Source organism: Cydia fagiglandana, chromosome 5 (genome assembly GCF_963556715.1).
Source record: "Cydia fagiglandana chromosome 5, ilCydFagi1.1, whole genome shotgun sequence".
Taxonomy (NCBI): Eukaryota; Metazoa; Arthropoda; class Insecta; order Lepidoptera; family Tortricidae; genus Cydia; species Cydia fagiglandana.
Genome location: NC_085936.1, coordinates 2,873,770 through 2,895,711, shown reverse-complemented (window position 1 = coordinate 2,895,711; position 21,942 = coordinate 2,873,770). Strand labels below are relative to the sequence as shown.

The following is a 21,942-nucleotide window of genomic DNA, read 5'->3' as shown; positions in this document are numbered from 1 at the left end:
CTGGCCGAATATTCAGCGGCCGGACACCGAATATTCGGTTGATGGTCAGGCCGAATATCCGGTATCCGGTATCCGGCCAAACAACAATCCGTGCATCTCTAATACAGATACTCCATCTAGTGATATGTAGTCATCTGCAGCCATACATAATATCGCTACGTACTGTATCGCAAGCGAATGCAAGCCACGCGAAATAGTACCTTATTTTAAATAACCTAAGGGAGAAAAAATATTTATGCAATGCTTAAACTAGGTTATAATTCAAAGGTCAAAGGGCTGTTCTGAAACAGTATTTATTGGTATAGTAATAAGAGCTACAGATGTACTTGTACGGCTCAAGAAGATCTTTTAAGATGATACAGTCGCCATCAGATACGGAGCTGCCGAGGTGCTCAAAAATATCTGAACACGCACTCCTTGATTATAGAGCCTTGTTCACATATTTGTGAGCGCCTTGGCCGCTCCGATATATCTGACGGCGACTGCACTGTTATATGTAGTAGTATCTGATGTATCTATAGATGCACTTGTATGCCGACCCGATTCGAAATTTAAGATACGTCAGTTAATGTACCTAGAAACGATATGGATTAGATATGTCAGTGTCAAATGTGATGTGACATTTATGCAAACAAAAACATCACTTTTGACACGAACACATCTAATCCATATCGTTTGTAGATCTATTAATTGACGTATCTTAAAGTTCGAATCGGGCAGTGTGTATCGTATGACAGCGGTTTCTCAATGCTGTTGCAACGCGTGTAATGGTATCCGGTGACACTTAGTACACTTAGCACTATTATCAGGGCTGACACTAGAGGCGTGAAATAGAAACTATAAAATGTAGGTATTATAAAATATAGTTGTCAATATCCTAAAAAAAAAACTGCACTGTAAAATGTGTAAAATGTGTGTGTGTGTGTGTAAAATGTGTGTGTGTGTGTGTGTGAAAAATGTGTGTGTGTGTGTGTGTATGTGTGTGTGTGCGCGTGAGTGTGTGCGTGCGTGCGTGTGTGCGTGCGTGCGTGCGTGCGTGCGTGCGTGCGTGCGTGTGTGCGTGTGTGAAATGTGGGCTATGTAAAATTGACCTATAATATTTATTTATTTATTTATTAATATAGGTACTTGAATAAGGTCTGATTTAGACGGCGTGCGAACTCGCATGCGATTTGAGTTACATTGCGGACTGTTGTTTACGTCCAATTCAACCGACCGATCAAAACCCGCTGTTATGAAACTCGCATGCGAGTTCTCGCATCGTCTAAATGAGCCCTTAGTCACCTTGGCTTAAGGCGCCGTGAGTTCAGGTCCTTTTCCGAAAAAAAAATATTACTTCAATCTTTTGATCGAAAATTACGTATTATTAGAAGCAATTTTCATGTTAATAGCTTTTGTGCAAAAATAGTTTTTGTATGGTGATTTTTAGAGGTATGTTAGTGATTTTTTTTCTATATAGCGAAAGTTGCTTAACTAGTCAATTTTCGAATCGATGAACCTCTATTGATATTCATAATTTTTGACAACAGTTAGTATCAGCTCAGATCTAAAAAAACGCTACGATACCTATTTAAAAACCACTGCACCTTGCGAGCCATTACCTACTTATAGTAAAAAAAAAAAACAATAGAGGTGCTATTTCGAAACACGACCCCAGTTAGTCGTAATGTAATAATACAGCAATACATTTAATTTGTGTCCACCAATAGAATTCCCGAGCCATCTCGAATTATAAAAACGCTTAATATTCTGAACCCCTAGTGAAAATTTCATTCGATAGAGCGTAACGAGAATTTGCGTTATGTCTATTTTTGTAAGGGATTTGGAACAGCGCGCCAAGCGGGACGTTTTGGAAACTCAAAATGATACTTAACGCAAACGCGTACGTCACGTCACGCTATCGAATGAAATTTACACTTATAGGTACTCATTGTACGGATTTGAACATTAATTATTTATGAAATTGTATGTATATTGTATTTTATCGTTTTATAATTGATTGCTTATTTATTTCTTAGATTTTAGGTCTGTATTTATTATTAATTTTAAATGATTATGGTTTTAATGTTTAATGACATTTTGTAAAATAATGTATTAACTGTCACCTAACTGTTACGTGTGATGAAGAAATAAATAAAGATGAGGTGACCCTAATTTTAAAGCACGCCTGGACATTTCTAAGGTTTCGTGTTATTGATTATGAAAGCAAGTCAATGGACCTTGTACCATATATTGGACAAATCATGTGCTAATGCATGAAGATATTTTTTTACCTCGATATTTCGAAATGTATTATGGTACACGACACTAAATTTGATTGATATTTTTTGCTCTCAAAACACTCCAAAAACACTATTTGGAGTTGAGATTTTAGTTTTGGCGACAAAAATTACCTTTGCTCTTTGGTTTCACAATTTTTTATTTTTATATTATATTATAGTTTTATGTAACTTATTTATTAATAAAGACAGGAATAAATGTTAAACTTTATCCTCATTATTTTTTTCTCTTCCAGTCATGGCCGTATTTCCTGATATTCATGGTGCTGGAGCACATAGTTTTAAGGCTAGAAGGCAAGCCTGGGATCAGACTGAACGACGGAATCACCAGCATCTCCCACGGGATTCTACAGGAATGTGGCAGGTATCTATATTCAGTTACAAATGTATAACTATTTCATCATCAACATCATCATCATATCAGGCAGAGGATGTCCACTGCTGGACATAGGCCTCCCCCAAAGAGTGCCAGAATGTCTTGCGCCACCCGCATCCAGCGGACTCCCGCGACCTTTACCAGGTCATCAGTCCACCTTGTGGGGGGTTTACCCACGCTGCGCCTTCCGGGACGTGGTCGCCACTCGAGAACCTTTCCGCCCCAATGGCCATCGGTTCTACGGGCAATGTGTCCCGCCCTATAACTAATAACTACCTATTTACTTGCTACTTAAGAGCTTGTTGTGTATCTCGCGACCTAAACGCGTAAGCGCCATGAATTTTACGACGATTACGACGTTTTGATCGCATGGTAAAGGTTGTGATTGCGACAATTTCGTTATTAGGTATGCTGTCTCTATATTAATAATAACTCAATGAGGGTTCAACAAAGTTACTTACTCCGTTGGCTCAGCGACCCAAAATGAGACTTTGCCTCTGGCACAAGACAGCGCCACTTCTCAGTCCTGTGCGACCTCTCGCCACTTGTTGACTCGAAGTTTACTACAACAAAATACTGTCTTCTGTTACCGCAATCGTTACTCATGAAATAAAACTATGAAAAGCACGTGCAATGAATTTATAATACAATCCCGACGTCATAACAACATTTTTCACACCAATGAGAGAAAATACTAATTGTAAAACATTACAAATAAGATCTAAATGAACATTTTTAATAATTATAATACACATCACTTTAGTAATCGTGCCCCTAGTTAGCACACGTATGCCTATATGCACAAGCAATGAACTCTGATATATTTTTTCTTTTGTTATTAGATTATTATGGCGAGGCGCCGAATCGTACCTATACACATGGATATACACCAACTTCAGAATAGTGGACTTACCATGGGACAACGTGTGGACGTGGTACGCAGCAGCTTTGGGGGTTGACTTCTGTTACTATTGGATGCACAGAGCATGTCATGGTGAGTGACCGACAACTCAGTACTTCTTGCAATACCTAGATTATATGTTACCAACTTCACAATAGTGGCGTTCACCTAGGATACCGTATGGACGTGGTACGCTGCAGCGTTGGGGGTTGACTTCTGTTACTATTGGATGCACAGAGCATGTCATGGTGAGTGACTGACAACTCAGTAATTCTTGCAATACCTAGATTATATGTTACCAACTTCAGAATAATGGACTTACCCTGGGACAAAGTGCACAGAGCATGTTATGTTGAGTGACTGACAACCCAGCACTTGCTATTGGTTGACCTAAAAATAAAAAGATGATACTGTAATTAGAAATATACCTCTATTGTCTTGGCGAAACTGTGTAAAAACTTCAATCTTAAAAATTAGAAACGATTGGGATTATTCTAAACTGTTATAGATGTCATATACTAACTGACTAAGCCCTCCAGTGGCAGAAGTCTTATTCAAACCAGCGTCTTTATTTTACGCGGCTAACGCTCTGGACCTCTAGGCTAGTAACGAATTCTGTGACCGGGGTCACAGAATTCGTTTTGGTTAAAACAAATAAATATCTTCAAGTCTGAAATTGTTTACAAAAATTATAAATAATAAATGAGAAAACCGAAAAAATAAAGACTACTTATATAAGAACGTTTTAGCATAAATTGTCAGTGGCAATGAAAAAATTGTTCACTCAAGTGTAAAATTTGAATATTCATAATTTTCCTTGACGACAAAATTCAAATTACATTCCATCAAAGTGTAAGAACAAAAAGAATGATCAAATTGCTTCTTACAGCTTTCCAAATTTCCATCCTTTGATTTCTGACGATTCCCTTGAGTTCCCTTCGTCGTTGAGGGAGTTATTAGTTTTTCTTCTGAAAAACTAGAAGGAGAATCTTGTATTGGAGTATTTTGATTTGAAGTTACGTTTGTGTTATTTGCGAAAAAACACTGCAACGTGCTATCAATATGTGGTCAGTGTTTCCTGTGCTCAAATTGTTGTTTTTAGTATTTTTACCTCAACTGTAGGTTTTTGTTTTATTTTTGGTGATAAAGATTTAAAGGAAGACTCGCGCTAGACCGGGCCGCGCCCGGCCCGAGGCGTCCCACATGTCATCTTCAATGACGCCTGATCGGTGATCAGTTGGTCACATGGTGCTTTCCATAGAAAACGAAGCGCCGCAAGATCCGGCCCGGCCGCGGCCCGGTCTAGCGTGAGTTATCCTTAATAAAAATAAAAATATGGTTCATAAAAAGACATAAAGATTCACGAGGTGTTTTCGTAATGTTTTCCTTATCTAAAAATAGATTATATTGCGATTTGATTCAAATCCTTTGAGTGACTTCCAATACTTTCCGGCCCTTTGAAGATGTTCGTACTTAAATTGTGATGGGCCGTCCTTTTTTACAAATATTACCGAAACTAACATATTTGGATAAAGAATATTCCGAAAATCGGGCTCCATACTTAAATTTCATAGCTACTATATAGAAGAAAAGTAGAATGATTTAACATTTGTAGAAGAATCTAGCTAAATTAGGCTTAAAGTCAATTTATTGAAGATTTCCACACAAAAGACGCAAAATAAAAGTGGTTGACCCATATAAATGGGTATATATAAATACCCTTTTTATAAACAATGTTCACAGTGACCAGATGAAGGCATACCTACTTACTTTTTAGTTAGGAACGATTTGATTGGATGGTTACGGGCATCGCTAACCCGACGGAAAATGGTGATTTTACTGCATTTTTATTAATTTCCTAGCGTATTTGAATCTAGCTTTGATACTGCCTTTGACTCTGGCAGGGACCAAATTCACAAACGAAATTCATTTGTACCATGCCACTGCATCACAGACAAAACATCCTCCAGACTGAGCATAGTCGCGCTACCCCCTCTGCCACGCATACGGTAATTTTACTCCATGTTCGAGTCGAAAGTGTCTTTGTGGGACCTCTGTGTCTTTGAACGGACCATTCACGGCACGGGACTTCGCTCACCTCGTCCCGCGCAACCCCGCATTTTGTGCTGGGCAAAGTCCTTTGCCCTTAATTTCCACGACTCCCGATTTGGTGTTTCCTCCGGCCAGTTGTTCAGAAAGCTGTCCAGTTTATCCCGCCATCTCCGTTTGGCCCATAGTTTTTATAATTAATTTATAATATGTATTATACTTTGTGCTGCAAACAATGCTGCCAAAATACCTATCAGTGATTAAATGAAGTAATTTCTTCCTTTCTAGAGGTGCACATCTTATGGGCACAACATCAAGTACATCACACGTCGGAAGATTTCAACATGGGTGTCGGAATCAGACAGTCTATATTGCAGGGATGGTGCGGATTCGTAAGTAATGCTTAATCTAAGTTCAAAATTCAAAAATTGATTCTACAAGTAGGTTTCAAGGGCTATTTTACCTGTTAATACAACATTTACAGTTAAGTCATATAGTGATATGAATAACAACCAAGATAGCGGCAGGAGTTCGGGTTATTACAGTTTTATTGAATTCACCAACTGAATAAGATACTAGATAGTGGCTCAAATTTAAGTTACAAGATTGGAAGCACACATATGAATAAAATATACAATGCTTTGTTACTTAAGACACAGTCACAGTGTCACAGGCTGACAAGGGTCAACATCTTCAAATAGAATTATCCACTGAATAGTGAATACATTTCTAAAATTTTTCGGATAACCCTGTTTTCAAGTGGGTGTGTGTTCAACAGAGTGAATATTAAATTTATTAATATTAAAGGAATTTTCTAAGGTGTTATTTTACTTGTTACCTACTTCTACAAACAAGATAGAGTATACGAATAATTTGATGCTTGAGACCATAGAGAAAACATACATAGAGTGCTCACTCCATACATCAGGTTTAGTATGACTATTATTTTCGTAGTCAACATCTAGCATCGAGTAGTGGAATTATGTATCAGTACTGCTATAAGTTCGTATGTAGTTCGTGGTTCAGTATTCAGAGGAGAGTGGACGACAGCTTCCCCATATCGTCGTAGTCCCCATTTTCCTCTCTGGATACTGACATTATGTAAAATATTTAGAACTTATAATATACTTAAAATTAAGTACTTCTTGAACCCGTGGATCATATAGTCCTTACAGTTAGTTGGGTTTACGGTACTTAAATAGAGAAGGCATATTTTTCAAAAACATAGAAGGCAGTAGGAAACTCTATATCCGAAAAATTAATGAAGTGTCTTGTCAACAGATCTTCTATCTCCCTCTGGCGCTGGCCATTCCCCCAGCCCAGTTCGTGATGCACCACCAGTTCAGCTACCTGTACATGTTCTGGATCCACACTGAAGCCATTAAAAGCCTAGGACCTCTGGAGTACATCCTCAACACTCCTAGCCACCATAGAGTACATCATGGTAAGATCATCTTTCACCCTCTAGCACTGGATATAGGCTTCATCGGCTCGGCATCGGCTGTCGTCACAGCCAGAAGTGAGGCACGACGTGGTATGAAACCATTTTATTCGTACTTAGACGTTTTGTTGCCCAACCTTATAATGTATTTACTTATTCCTTTGCTAAATCGTAGATAAGGGTAACCAACCTTTACCACCTTAACCACCTTTTAAAGCATGGTAGTTACCAAGGATACTGATAATGAAAAGAAATCCTAGATAGTTGACATCTGTGAATGTCACCTGGGGCCAAATTCGACACGTACAACTGTCAGATTTCGCATCCACGTCAAATCAACAGTTGATTTTATTGCATACTAAGTGTTGATTCCATCAACGGTGGATAATATCATTTGGTACAACTAAAACTCAACTCTAAACTAAGGGTGGTTCTGTTTGGTTTGCTTGTCACCCTAACTGTGGATTGTTAATGTCAAATGTTGACATTGTACGTATTCGAGAACTTATGATTTTTCCCACATCAGCGGGAGATCAACACGATACGTCAAACGTCGCTTGTCGAATAGGGGTCCTGAACGCGGCCAATCTTGTTACAAATTTACCACGATTTATACTTTAGCAAAGTAAATTTAATCTTCTTCGCCTAGCCTTTTCCCATATCATTTGGGGTCGGCTCTCCTCGTCATTCTTCGCCAGGCGTACCTGTTCTGGATCGTCGAGACATCTATTTGGGCTTTCTTAAGGTCTTTGTTTGTGACGGACATCCAGGTAGTAGGGGGTCTACCTCTGTCCGCTCTTTTGGAGCCAAGCAAAGTAAATTTAATGACATTTGTTTTATTCTATTGTAGGCAGCAACAAATACTGCTTAGACGTGAACTACGGAGGCGTCCTGATCATCTGGGACAGGCTGTTCGGCACTTTCCGTCCCGAGACGGACAAGATCCAAATCGTCTACGGCCTGATTTACAACCAGCCTTCTTTCAACCCCATGTATTTACAGGTTAGTTTTTGTATGGATATAATTACCTAATCAATTCAATTGAATACAATTTCTTTGATGTTAAAATAACACATGTCAAACAAAATCACAATAGAATTACAAAATATACTAATAACACTAAACTAAAAACACTAACACTTAACTATCATGGAACAATGGTGATCTGGGCATTTGGGAGGCAGTGTTACACGCTATCTACTTCATCATCATATCAGCCGAAAGACGTCCACTGCTGGACAAAGGCTTTCATTCGCTGCCCTCGACCAACGGTTACCCGCGACTTTAACCAGATCGTCGGTCCATCTAGCCTGAGGCCTTCCCACGCTGCGTCTTCCGGTACGTGGTCGCCACTTGATCTACTTGATCTATCAAATTTGCGATATTTAACCAAACTTCACTTTTCTTTGCCTGAACAGAACATGCAATCGTGCAACATAGCAAGATATGTAACGCAGATTTTCATTATAACAAACCACTTTTGTGACAACTACCGTCATTTATTATCAAAACTATATGCTTCAATTTATTACCAAATCCTGTAATATGACATATCGCAGTCGTAAACGTAATATTACTTTATCTGTCACCTATGCTGAAGAACACTGCGGTAGACTTTGCCAACATTATTCAGGACAGGTACTCGTCGGAAATGCGGTTTCAGAGAAATTGTCGACTTAAAGGCGAAAATGTATATGACATGTATATATGAGGAATGAATATTCGGATAAGCTTTCATTTGTTTTTGTCTGATTTTGAACCTTGTTAGTAAAGGTTAAGGTTGAGGTTTGATTGGGAGTAAAAGAAGATATACGCCTTTTAAAGTTATGCCTTACATTTGTTAGAGTTTGATATATTCAGACTACCGCAGTTTTGTTTCATGCATGTCACTATTTCCTACGGATTTTGAGATTGTCGAGGCATAATTAGAGATGGGTAGGGGTGAGTAAATACTGAGTATTTACTCGGTATTTACTCAAAGCACCCGATAAATACCCGTATTTACTCATTTAGGTGGGTAAAAACGATTGCTTATAAAATATTTAAAAAAAGAGATTTTAGAACAAAATTGTCTTTTATTGAAGAGTGCTAACGTGTATTAACAATATCTATAAAATAAAAAGCGTAGAGGACGCTTAATTTAGGAAAAAAAGGTAATTATTAGCAAGAGGCAAATTTTGTTAACAATTTTGTTTTAAATAAGAAGGTATTTACTTTAAAAATATGAGTACTTAAATTCTACCGATGTTCTAGATAAGTGCAAGTCGCGCAAAAGTGCGTGTTTACGCGGCACTTACGACCTTTTATTAAGGGTTTTTTAAAGAAAACTCAAAAATGGCTCAACCGATGATGTTCAAAATATTATTTTATGTACACTATTATACGGCTAATCTCCCGATATGTTTTCATATTTTTTCTGAACTTTGGTTCGAAAGTTATAGAAAGATAATCATTATTTTGGCCTTTCGAAACAGTTTTTTTCCAAAAAAAAATATTTTATCCAAAAATGTTCTTAGAAACATTCCAGTTATTTTTAAAGACCCATTTAATGATGTGCAACACGTTGGTGGTTTCTGAGATTTTTTTTTGTGACAATTAGTTACATGTATGGAGTGCCCCTCTTAAAAATACATTTCTTACAATTTTGAGTACTTAATCCAGTAGCGGCTTACAAAATACACCTATATTTCAAATTTATATGCCCCTTTCAGCACTCTAAATAGTTTATACCCACCAATTTGGGTATAAACGAGTAAATACGGGTATATTGAGTAAATACTGAGTATTTACTCGGTATTTACCCGTGAGTATTTACTCACTACCCATCTCTAGGCATAATGGATATTATTGCTTGGGTAGCAATTTACAATACGTTTGTACATTAATAGTAGGAGAACCACAATCACACACCTGCCATATTGAGGTCAGAAGGCCTACCGCGAACCACGTTCGACTTGCCTCTCTATCGCACTTGTTAATTCTTAGGTAAGTGTGACGGGGAGGCAACACGTCGAACGTGGTTCGCGGTAGGCCCTCAGACTGCCGGTTCTTTTTTCGGCTACACTTTTTAATTGACTTGGAAAGAGAAGGTTTGCCAAGATCATTATTTTTTTACGTATGTTCTCTAATTATTCGAAGACTGCTGGATTGATTTAGCTTGGCTTAATATATATGAATTTATTTTATTTTATCAAATGTTATTGACTTGTTTCCTTGACTTGATTAAAAGAATATTTTTTGTTTGACAGGCGTTTTACACAGGCTACGTGGTGGAGAAGTTCCGTCGGCTAGAAACAGCTGGTGACAAGTTCAGGGCGATATTCTGGGGGCCAAGCTGGGAGCCGGGTCAGGCGAGGCTGGGAGATGAAGACCAGAAAATAGATGTAAGTGCATTACACAGGCTACGTGGTGGAGAAGTTCAGTCGGCTAGAAACAGCTAGTGACAAGTTCAGGGCAATATTCTGGGGGCCAAGCTGGGAACCGGGTCAGGCGAGGCTGGGAGATGAAGACCAGAAAATAGATCTAAGTGCATTACACAGGCTACGTGGTGGAGAAGTTCAGTCGGCTAGAAACAGCTGGTGACAAGTTCAGGGCGATATTCTGGGAACCAAGCTGGGAGCCGGGACAGGGGATGAAGATCAGAAAATAGATGTAAGTGCCTTACATAGGCTACCTGGTGGAGAAGTTTCGTCGGCTTGAAACAGCTGGTGACAACTTCAGGGCGATATTCTGGGGGCCAAGCTGGGAGCCAGGTCAGACGAGGCTAGGGGATGAAGACCAGAAAATAGATGTAAGTACCAAATAAAATATAAAAAATAATTAATCATGAAAAATATTTCAAATAGCAATCGTTACCCAGCCGATTTGCTTTTATTAAGGATGACTCTCGCTAGTCAGGGCCGCGACTGGCCCGAGGCGTCCGACATGTTATTTTCTATGACGGCTAATCGGTGATCACGTCGTGTTTTTCATAGAAAATGAAGCTCCGGAAGCTCCGGCCCGGACACGGCCCGGTCTAACTCCCTGACTCCTTGTCCTTGACTCCCTGAACCTACTACGCCTTCTTAGAATGATAACTCTTCCGACGCAAATGTTACGAGTTGGTGTTTTTTATAAATTTTGGCTATATTTCATAGTCATAGGCAAATTATTAGTCATAATCATAGACAGATCATTGATTTATCAGGATGTTTTAATTGAAATATTATTAAATATTGTCGAGTCATTGTGGAATTCGACATACAAGAATGCTACAATACTAAAAAGTCGTAAAACTAAAAACACAAATGAGCATTCGTGTTTATACGTTTACGTCTTCAAAGTTGTATCAATACCAGCTTACATCCATAACGAATTGTTAAAGCTCATCATTTGTTTCAGATTGAACAGAGAGAGAAATACGACGTAGCGCTACCGGCGTGGTGCAATCTTTATCTGGTGTTGCATTACGCAGTGGTCTTCTACGGGTTCTTCGAGCTCGCTTCTAGATACATGGTTAGTATAGTTTTAAGCCATTTGAAACCTTTAATAGCACAAATACAAACTGGCAACCGTTGTTATTATCCCATCTCTTTCACTCTTGGTTGGTCTTAGCGAGTGTAAAGAAGATATTATGACAGTCGCCATTTGGTTTTGCGGTAACTATAGACTAGTCGTACAGGCTACTGTCCAAACGTGCCCATGACTTGACATGACACGTCTTGTATTAGGTACAGTCATTCAGTCGTCAGATGCATATAACTTAATTCAAAAATATATCCCATAGTTCTTAATTCGCTGACATAAGGGACAAATTTTTGAGTATGATGTGTGCACCCATAAATACGAGTATGTACTTTTACATATTCGCATCTCTGACTGAATCAGATAAGACATTTTTTTTTATTTTTTTTTTATTTAAACTTTATTGCACATAAAATTATAAGTACAAATGGCGGACTTAATGCCATAAGGCATTCTCTTCCAGTCAACCACTGAGCCAAAAAGAGACGGTTGTTAGGTGCAGGTTTTGTAAAAGACATTCAATCGCCAAAGAAAATATTTATGTCTAAGATTTAGAAATCGATTAAGTTACTTTTAAATAAACTAAAATCTCTGTTGTAGTCGTTAATGAAGTATTTTTAAATCTTGTGTAGGTGTTTCGCAGAAAATTGTGCAAATCTAGTAAATATAGACGACCTTTTAAGCAATTTCAAAAACCGCTCGATGAGTAACAGAACAAGGTAAAAAAATAAAGGGACGCCTACTTTCATTTAAATTTATCTCTGGAATCTAGTAGCTGTACGTTTCAAAAATTCCACAACATCTCAAGTTAAAGAATATAATAATTAAGTACGGAAATTGTATCATATTATTTATTTTACATTCAGACGACGATGCGAACAGCGTGAAAAAATAAAAATATATTTTTATATTGTAGAATGGAAATGAATACAAATTCAAACTAAAAGACGAAAACCGATTGAATACTCATTTTAAGATATTTGAAAACGATGAAGCTGTTCCAATGTTTGACTTTATGCTAAATTCCACACGTCCATTTTCATAAATTTTATGTAAAAAAACAATAACTCCTTATCTAAAAAAAATATATGACAAAATCGTAACATCATCACTATTCATCACTAGATGGCATTAGTGTGAGATCATAGGATTGTAAGCTAAATTAAACTTAACCACAACTAAAAAGGTTTAAAAATCCATTTGCGAAATAAATGAGCTTCTCTTTTCGTATGCACAAAAATAATAGATAGTACAGAGGGGTCCCGTCATTGTTAATTTTGTAGTCACAGTAAATTTACTGCCATCTATCGACACACGACGAAAACTCAAAATGAAAACGTATAAAATTATCAAAAAATGTATACAGGGTGATTCATGAGACGTGAGCAGGACTAATCCTGCACACTCAGTAACTGATAATTGATCGATCACCGTCGTATTTAGGTGAAACAACGACACTTTTTCCTAATTTTAACTTTTTGGTGAGGGCAAATTTAACTCTCTACAATCATGGTTACCCTACAAGACCTAATTAATAAACATAAAACCTCTTTAACCGTAATGACAGTTTTTTGATTACGAAGAAAATAAACTGTCAAACTTGAGTGAGATACGATTTTTCAAAAGTAACCAGGCCGTGATGACATTTAATTTGACACAGAATATCGGTAGTTTAGTATTCTAATTTTAGGGTGACCATGCATGTCGTAAATAAATTTATATATTTTTTTTCAACACGAGTAAAAAATTTACGTTAATCTCACTAATACTGATACGAAACAGTTGCTTATAATTTACAAAATGCTCAGTGTTAGTCCTGCTCACGTCTCCTGAATCACCCTGTATATATGGATAAATGATTTTATTATTTTTATATAATTTTGATCCATGTTCATTCACTGATATCTATGTGTTAAAATTGTTAAATATGAAACGGTGTCGTCACGCCATCTAGCCGAGCATAGGCTAAAGGTGTGTGCGGCATCTATCCGAGAATGACTTTTTCTTGATTTCCGAGGCACGTTTTTTTCGTAGACTTTATTCATCTTATACAAAGTTACATAATTATGTCTTTGCCACAACTAAAAAGGTTTAAAAATCCATTTTCGAAATAAATGAGCTTCTCTTTTCGTATGCAAAACCAAAAAACATCTCAACCTGAACTCGTATAACGTCTCCATTTCATCGTAGTAGTTAGGGAGGCGAGGTAGCTAAATAGCGTAATTCAACGGCGCCGTCGAGACCTATCAAAATCGAAAGATAAAATAATTTCGAAAAGAAAAGCTCGTATGGCAAAAACCATTTTAGCGGTGGGTTTGGCGTGTACGGTTTTTCAAAAATGTTAAAAAAAACAGTTACTTGGGCATTCTCGAGCGCGTCAGATATTCATACTACGTATGCCCCGAGTGCCTCTGATAACAACGGTATACTAATCTGCCGGTTTGCGTGGTGGGGGTAGGCATATAAAGTAGTCAAAAATGCAAAAAAAAAAATTTACTCGAGCGCGTCAGATTTTCGGAAGGGGTGTTAAGTAGGCCCCAAGGAAGCTTCCTTTAAAAAAACTGACGATTTCGGCGTGACGATAAGTTACGATGAATTTTTGAAAATGCAAAAAGAAAAAGTTTTTTTGAAATACTCGAGCGCGTCAGATTTTCATAGGGGAGGTTTATCTCGGTATCCTGAAAGCAAATTTTTTTAATCTGACAAAAATGTTGGTGGGTTCTCTTAATCTGACCGATTTTATGATGCTTCAAGTCAAAAAGTTTTAACTTTGGACAAAAATGTAAAGAGACCTTTTTTGTGTAAAATAAAATTACCTTTTTTGTTTATTTAAACTTTTTTTTTGTAAAATGTATCGTTCGCGACTTATATGCCGCAACGCGTTCTTAGGAAGACGAAATGGCTCCTCCACACTTCCGGTCATGCGGAAACCGGCAGATTTTGTATTTTTAGTAAGTTTTAGATTATATTCTTCAAAATAAAAAATAAAAAAATCGCGCTCGAGAATGCCGGATTAACGTTTTTTTTTTACAAGTTCGCGACCCTATAACTCGGCGGCGTCAAGGACTTATCGTCAGATTAGTTAAATTTAGTCTTTAAACACTAAAATCAACCCCCAATATCTTAATCTGACGCGCTCGAGTATTTCAGACTATCCATTTTTTTTTACTAATCTGATCGTCTATCCTAGGCGCGCGTCACTACATATAGAGCTAAATACTTTACAAGGTTGTTCTATTAGGTCTAAGGTATCTCTCATATCTTAAACTGCCACGCTCGAGTATTGCCGAAAATTCCCCTATTCGCCTCCCTAACTATAGGCTTTCTTTTTCCATAAAAACAAACTAAAATAAAATTAAAGGCCATAAATAAAAAAGTTTTCATACCGTCAGCTTCATTTCAGCAGCTGCAAGAAATTACTTTGCTATTTCAAATGTTAAAGGGCAAAAAGTCACGAAATATATGATTTTTCACGCTAAATCCGAATTTTTGACGCAACAACTTTCTTTTCACTTACGCCGTCGGCGCTTATTGCGTCGGCCGAAAAATATTTTCGGGTAAAAAATTCTCTTTTAAGTAACTGAATCTGGTTTGATTAAATAAGTTAAGAATATTTTTGAAATAGCTCGGATGTGATGGGTTGTCCTTTTAGTTTTTTTACATTATCCCTGGATTTTAAAAGTTTTACAATGAAACTTTATATATAAAATAATTAAATAAATATTTGGGAACAATCAGACACAGATCGACATAGCCCGAAACCTACGTATATAAGTACCTAAGTATTTATCGATATACCTACGTATATGTAGTACGTATCGTATACAGATAACTACATAAGGTATTTATGTACATAGAAAACACCCATGACTCAGAAACAAATATCTGTGTTCATCACACAAATAAATGCCCTTACCCACTAAGTAGGCCAGAACGGTCGTCATTTCAGTTACAGTTCTTATAAAGAAATAAAAGCCTAAGTCATTAAAGTAAAATATACCGTCGGTGTTAGTTTCACAATCTCGACGATCGATTTCCTATTAATTTTAAATAAAGAATCCATAAAATAGAACCACTGGCACTGGTTCTTTTATATATCTAATAAGTACTATAAAATTGTTACGACTCCTTAAAAGCCTGCGCGTGAAAGTGTTTGTCAGCAGAATATTGAGGACTCATAAAATATTGAGTGCCGAACCTCAAATTTTTGTTTATTGGGATAATAAAGCTATTATCAGATATGGGTCAATTATATCAAAAGTATTGTAGTACAAATAGCAAAACTATTAACTGTCCATCGGTGGACCTTCTGACTTTTGTAATAAGCTTTTGTAGTGCTGCTGTTTATACTATACACGCGCGAGTCTGCGTTAAACAAAATAATAAAACTTGAAAACCTGCTCTTGCGGCGAGGATACAGCGAGGAAATGCCGCCAGCATCCTTGGTACAATGCCTCAAAGGCCTTTTAGATTTAAGCTAGTTATCAATTTCGTTTAGTAGTACCACTGTGTATAACTTGTAAATAAAAAAAATATTGAAACGCTCTAAGGGTTTGATACAATCCATATTTTACTGAGACACAAATTAAAAACGGAAAAGTTCACAGTATTGAACTCTGACTGTATGACTTGGAACTCCGGTAGCCGTTTAAGGAGTATAACACTCTTACCGTAGATGTCGCTAGGGCCTCTCTGAGGCTCATATATGGTGGAAATATTCACTGTATTGGGCTATTTTGGGTAAGGTCTTGGTAGCTTAGACGGAAGAGCACCGGGCTAGCGGTCCGGTGGTCATAGGTTCAAATCCCACCCAAGACAATGAATTTTTCCACTTTTAATTTGTTTCTAAGCTTAATAACATCCTTCGCAAATATTTCTGCTTGATACAAAATTACTCCAGATTTTAGTTATTTCCCTGCAACACATACATAATATATATAGGTATGTATATACACATGTTTACCTGGAACAAAGGTTAATTACGATCAAACAAGATTACCTTAAACTCAAATAGGTAACGATTGAAATTCGCACGGGGGATTCGCTCAATTGGACCAATTTACTAGTAATTGGAACTACAGTCACGTTGCAAACAGCCCGACTGAACGTGTCTTTCGAATGTCACGTTTTAAAGCAGCCATATGTAAAAAATATGAAAAAATCTCCCTTAATACCGGTGGGAATACTGAGAATCCGGTCGTTAGGAGGAAAAAGTAAATTATTTTGTGAATGAACACGCGCGAACATGTCTGTAATAAAAAATATGCTTGCTTAATATAATTTAGAGGGAAAATTATTTGAAAGCGTCTAAGCGCTTATTGGCGCGTGATATTAATTATTATTGTAAGTAGGTATACCGAAAATATTAAACTGAGTGCTTTCTATTCGAGTTTAATATTGAGACCTGTCACCATATTCTTTGTAACATACTCGTATCACATTATAAATTGACTGGGCATAATCTACAACGCAAGTTTCATCCAAAGTGCACACAGGACATCTGTAACAAGTCAAAAAAAGTGCGACTCGGACTCGCGCACGAAGGGTTCCGTACCATAATGCAAAAAAAGGCAAAAATAAATACGGTCACCCACCCAAGTACTGACCCCGCTCGACGTTGCTTAACTGCGGTCAAAAATCACGTTTGTTGTATGGGAGCCACACTTAAATCTTTATTTTATTCTGTTTTTAGTACTTGTTGTTATAGCGGCAACAGAAATAGATCATCTGTGAAAATTTCAACTGTCTCGCTATCACGGTTCGTGAGATACAGCCACAGGCGGACGGACGGACGGACAGACGGACAGCAGAGTCTTTAATAGGGTCCCGTTTTACCCTTTGGGTACGGAACACTAAAAACGTAGGTTACAAAGCGCAAAGATAATTCACCACACGCTTTGTCAAAGTAACTATCTATACAGCCATATCAAACTAAAGCTTCTCTGACATCGATTGATAGTTCTTTATCGTTCTCGTCTTCAATCGTAAGGACGCGATAAAATTTTATCGAGCGTGGATAAGTTCTTGGCGAGCTAAGTGCTTTTTTAACGTTTGAGGGTTTCGTTTAGTTCCACTTTTAGATCCGTTAACTGGGGTATCGTAAACAAACACTTCATCTGACCTAGATTTTTGTATCTGCGAGAGATCGATTGATTGAGTACTATTTTGTGAGGAAAGCAAACATAGGACGGAGTAAAACGTTGGCGATTTTGTTTGTTAGAGAGTTTTTTGATGTGGATAGTGGATAGCTGGAACCTTTATTATTCTGACGTAACTCAAAGTTTCAAGCTATTTAGAACTGCATTTAATATTGCTATGAGCTAAGTATAAATAAGGAGGCCTTCACTCGAAGAGAGGTCCTTAATGCAAACACGAATTTTACATAAATAATTTAACTAAACTGCATGACATATTGAATAATAATAATTTAAAAAAAGAGTATTAATTAATGAGATTAGATAAATATTTAATTTACTTACTGTCAGAATGAATTGTAGATCTAGATTCATTTTGCACGTGAAATTATCTACGAATTGTTATGTACTTATTTTTAATGTATTAAGGAATATATGAGGCTATAATAATAATGGGCTAAGTATAACAAGTGCGGAAGGATAAAATAGCATCGAGAAATCTTTTTAGTGGACAATATTACAGAAGTTAATTGTATGGATAAATTTTTCTAAGATTTTCATCATACAAATTTAAAGAAGTAGAGCGTTTTAACATGCCTAAAAAGAAAAAATAGGAATATCAGGCTTAATTTATGATTAACGCAATCTTCTTCTCTCTTCCTTGTCGTATCCTCATGGCTGAGGGACGTGACGAATTTGGACACTCTTGACCAGTGCTCTCCAGGCCGTTTTATCTTGGGCCCAGTGCATGCTAGCCTGCAGTCTGGCGTTTCTCCCTCCAGAATCGCATAACTTTAACTACTAATACTGAAAAAGTTTTTGACTCGGATACTTATGACGCAGATGAGCGGTTAACAATTATTTCATTGTTTTACTTATCACCATTTCTTTTTTCCAGGGCATGTCCCCACTCTCCGTCCTGATCTCCGTCTGCTACATCATCTGGTCCCTCACGGTCATCGGGATGCTCTTCGACTCCTCAACCTACGCTCCCCTCATGGAAGTCCTCCGCTGTTCCGCCCTGGCCTTCCTCACGAGGAGTCTGGCCATCAGCCCAGGCTACGGGACCGCGTTACAGATAGTGTATGTGGCTTCTGCGATGTTCTGGTGCCTGTATACTTTGAAGTTGCTTGAGATTAAGAAGACGAAGAAGGTTGAGTGAAGAGTTGATAGGCGCTACGCAAGAGTTGTCTGCATTAGTTAAGGATACGTGGGATTACAAACTAAGATAGATTTACACATCCCGTTACGTCATGATTAGTGTTGTCATATGAATAAAAAGAAATATCCTGATAAAAACCCAGACGTCACCCTGAAATCCTGACATTTCTTGCACACACATCCAGTGGGTCACTATTCCCTTAACTTGTCACTACATGCTGTAGCTATGGTGTAACCTTCCAGAGGTTAGTTGAGGTTTCTAAAAAACCTTGACACTAGCCAAGTCCCCGCGTAATCCTGATAAAGGACAGAAAATACTGACAATATGACCTAATTCAGACGTAAGGCAACCCCAGTGACAGTACGATTCGAGTAAATAGTTAAGTAAAAAAAACAGACACAGTTTTAAGAACTTTGATAACTCTGGGTAAAAGTGAGTAATGATCATATTGACAGGATTTAAGAATGATCTTTTGTGTAGCTTCTCTAGTTAAGGTGAATTTTACCTCTTTAGGTCTACTTTGTATATTTAGTACCAAAGCCTGCCACTACTGTGCCTTAAATATAGTAAATAGTTAGTAAAATGTTACTTTTTTTATATACCTACTACTTGTATGATTAGATTTAAGCGTAAGTAAACTCGCATATTTTTTAAGTATTGGTTTGTCAAACTAAATTTTTGAGAAAAAGAAACGGGATTTATAACGAAAAACGGACGTTTAATTATTTCTAGATGAATTATAGTGTTATCTTGTTTATAAGGATAAATGTTGATTTCGAAATCAGGTATTGTTCATATTTATGGCCAGGGTACAATACCGTTTTTAGGTATTATGGAAATCTATCTCAACTATCGGTGTTTTTTCCCATACAGAAGTGATCGCGCCAAGTTTTGTTTGTAAATTTTATTTTTGTACCTTTGTTTTTTTTTAAGATGGCGATAAAGTTTACACAAAGCATGTTTTTAAATGACCACCAGGTTATGAGACATATGATAGGTCGATTTGTCAATTATTATGAACTTTTCACTGCCATCATTTTTCAAACCTAGTGCGACAAAATTCTGAAATCACCTGATACTATTTGAATGTTTCTTATTAGATGCAAAGGCTGAGATTGCTGCAATTTTGTTCTTATATAGTTATGTTGTTACTATAGTTTAAGATAAAATTAGATTTTGTATAATAGTTATTTATTTTGCTTTGCTGGAATAAAATAGTAAACAAATAAATGTTTTCTTATTTATGCTATCCTTATCTCAATCTCTATACACTTAGAAGATTTCATAATCTAAAATAGACGTACCGATATGATGGCCGTTCTTGTCTACGCGACAGCGTGATAATAGTACATTATTGTCGAGGCTCGGAAGTAGCTACTTGCAGGCTGAGGATTCGTTTTAAACGGACGACCTTGGGAGTCCGTTTAATTGAATCCGAAGCCAGCAAGTAGACTTCCAGCCGAGTCATATATAGTGCTTTTCTCAAAAATGGTGCAAGAAATATAAATATCATAGAAATATTTTACAAAAGCAACACTCTTACGTATATATTTTCACAGAACAAAGCCCTTGCCGCCTTTTTATTTTTTTTAATAAAAAAATAGAAGTGTATTTTTCTGCCGAAAATACGCCAAACTATTTGAGACAGCTAAATAGTCGCGGTACTAATCATCTGTTTGGCTGTTTAATGGGCCTGTGCCTTCATTTGATATGGCCATTTCAACTTTTAAAAAGTTTGGAACTCGACTAATAATGGAATTTGTATGCAACATTGCAGTCCTAAAATCGAGACTGCAATGTTTTTAACTTTTAAATTTTTGACTGACCATAAACTCCGCGCTTCGCGACCTATTTTTTACACGGCAAAGTCGACTTTGACGTCCATTTTTGAGAAAAAGGTTTTTTTATCCCACGGCTTCGAGCAACACGGAAGGGAGGCGGCATTCGCACTATTTCCCCTCTGCCGAGGTACAAGATTAGCGCGTCAAAATAATCTAGCGCAGGTAATAAAACTAGTTGCACTTGGATTTTTCACTAGACCGAGTCCAGACGCGCGCGTGAACACTGCTGCACAAAAATGTCTGTTTGCTCGGTTTTTTGTTATAAAAAGAGGTCGGGGACATCAAATTTACAAAAAGAAAGTGTTACATTTCAAATGTAATTTTTTTTTACATATCATACGTTAAATTGCATTTAAATACAATTATTATATTTTAGTCTCAAGTAATTGTTGGATTTATCGATTTTGCTCGCTCAGTACAAATTGCGGATCGGTCGAGCGACAAATCCGACTTCTCATCTCTCAGAATACAATGACATACTTCAACGAAAATGTGTTAGTGTGCGTGTTGTGACACTAGTCACTCGTCCGTACATAAAAAGAGATCGAGGTTTGCAAGATTTGTCTTTGACGTGTGTCATTTTCTATGTATTTGTGTCGTCATTACAGATTGGATTTTGTACGTAAGTGTGTGAGAAATGCGACTGTGTGCACCTTTCCCCCCGCGAAAAATGGCAGAAAGATTTGTATGGCGAGATATCGCTTGGGCCCCTCCCTTCCGACGTGTCGGAAGCCGGTGTTGCTCGAAGTCCCACGGTGTTAAAAAGTGACAGTTATTTTATTACGTCGATAAAACCATCAATGATACGCCTGCAGGACTCACCAGATGTCTAAATACCATCTTTGGACGCTTTTTGCGCATATTAGGATAGAAATAATTTCGTGATTCTATAAAATTTCCCAAATAATAAGTATTTGGAAAAAAAATCATTTTTGGTACAAGCTTTTATCGCTGACTGTACTTTTCTTTCCACAGGCAACTAATACTCATCGAGACAATTCTAAAAACCCCAAACACAATTAGGTTTCGTTGTTTTATCACAGAGTTCCTATGGCCACCTCCGGTCTCCATCATCAGATCAGCTCGATGACACCATAATATTGCATTTTCACCCGACTTACGTATGAATGCTTTTCAGCTCAATCGGAAACCGGGAAGTGGATCAAATTTAACTTGCAAGATTTGATTACAGACAGACAGACAGACAACGGTCAGGTGAAAGTAAATAAAAGCTTGTAAAAGGACACAAATATTTT

The 21,942-nt window shown here is 37.3% G+C and overlaps 1 protein-coding gene across 1 annotated transcript in view; it reads left to right on the top strand.

The window, feature by feature from the left end:
- The window catches only part of LOC134664289 (alkylglycerol monooxygenase-like), a 28,293-nt gene extending 9,397 nt beyond the window's left edge, over positions 1–18,896 (top strand). Inside the window, exons 2-9 of the mRNA XM_063520848.1 lie at positions 2,516–2,643; positions 3,498–3,649; positions 5,894–5,997; positions 6,887–7,049; positions 7,897–8,048; positions 10,295–10,429; positions 11,427–11,540; positions 18,582–18,896. Of these exons, the coding sequence (XP_063376918.1) occupies positions 2,516–2,643; positions 3,498–3,649; positions 5,894–5,997; positions 6,887–7,049; positions 7,897–8,048; positions 10,295–10,429; positions 11,427–11,540; positions 18,582–18,845 (1,212 nt within the window). The 3' untranslated portion in view covers positions 18,846–18,896. The remainder of the gene's footprint in view (positions 1–2,515; positions 2,644–3,497; positions 3,650–5,893; positions 5,998–6,886; positions 7,050–7,896; positions 8,049–10,294; positions 10,430–11,426; positions 11,541–18,581) is intronic.
- The last annotated feature ends 3,046 nt before the right edge of the window (positions 18,897–21,942 follow it).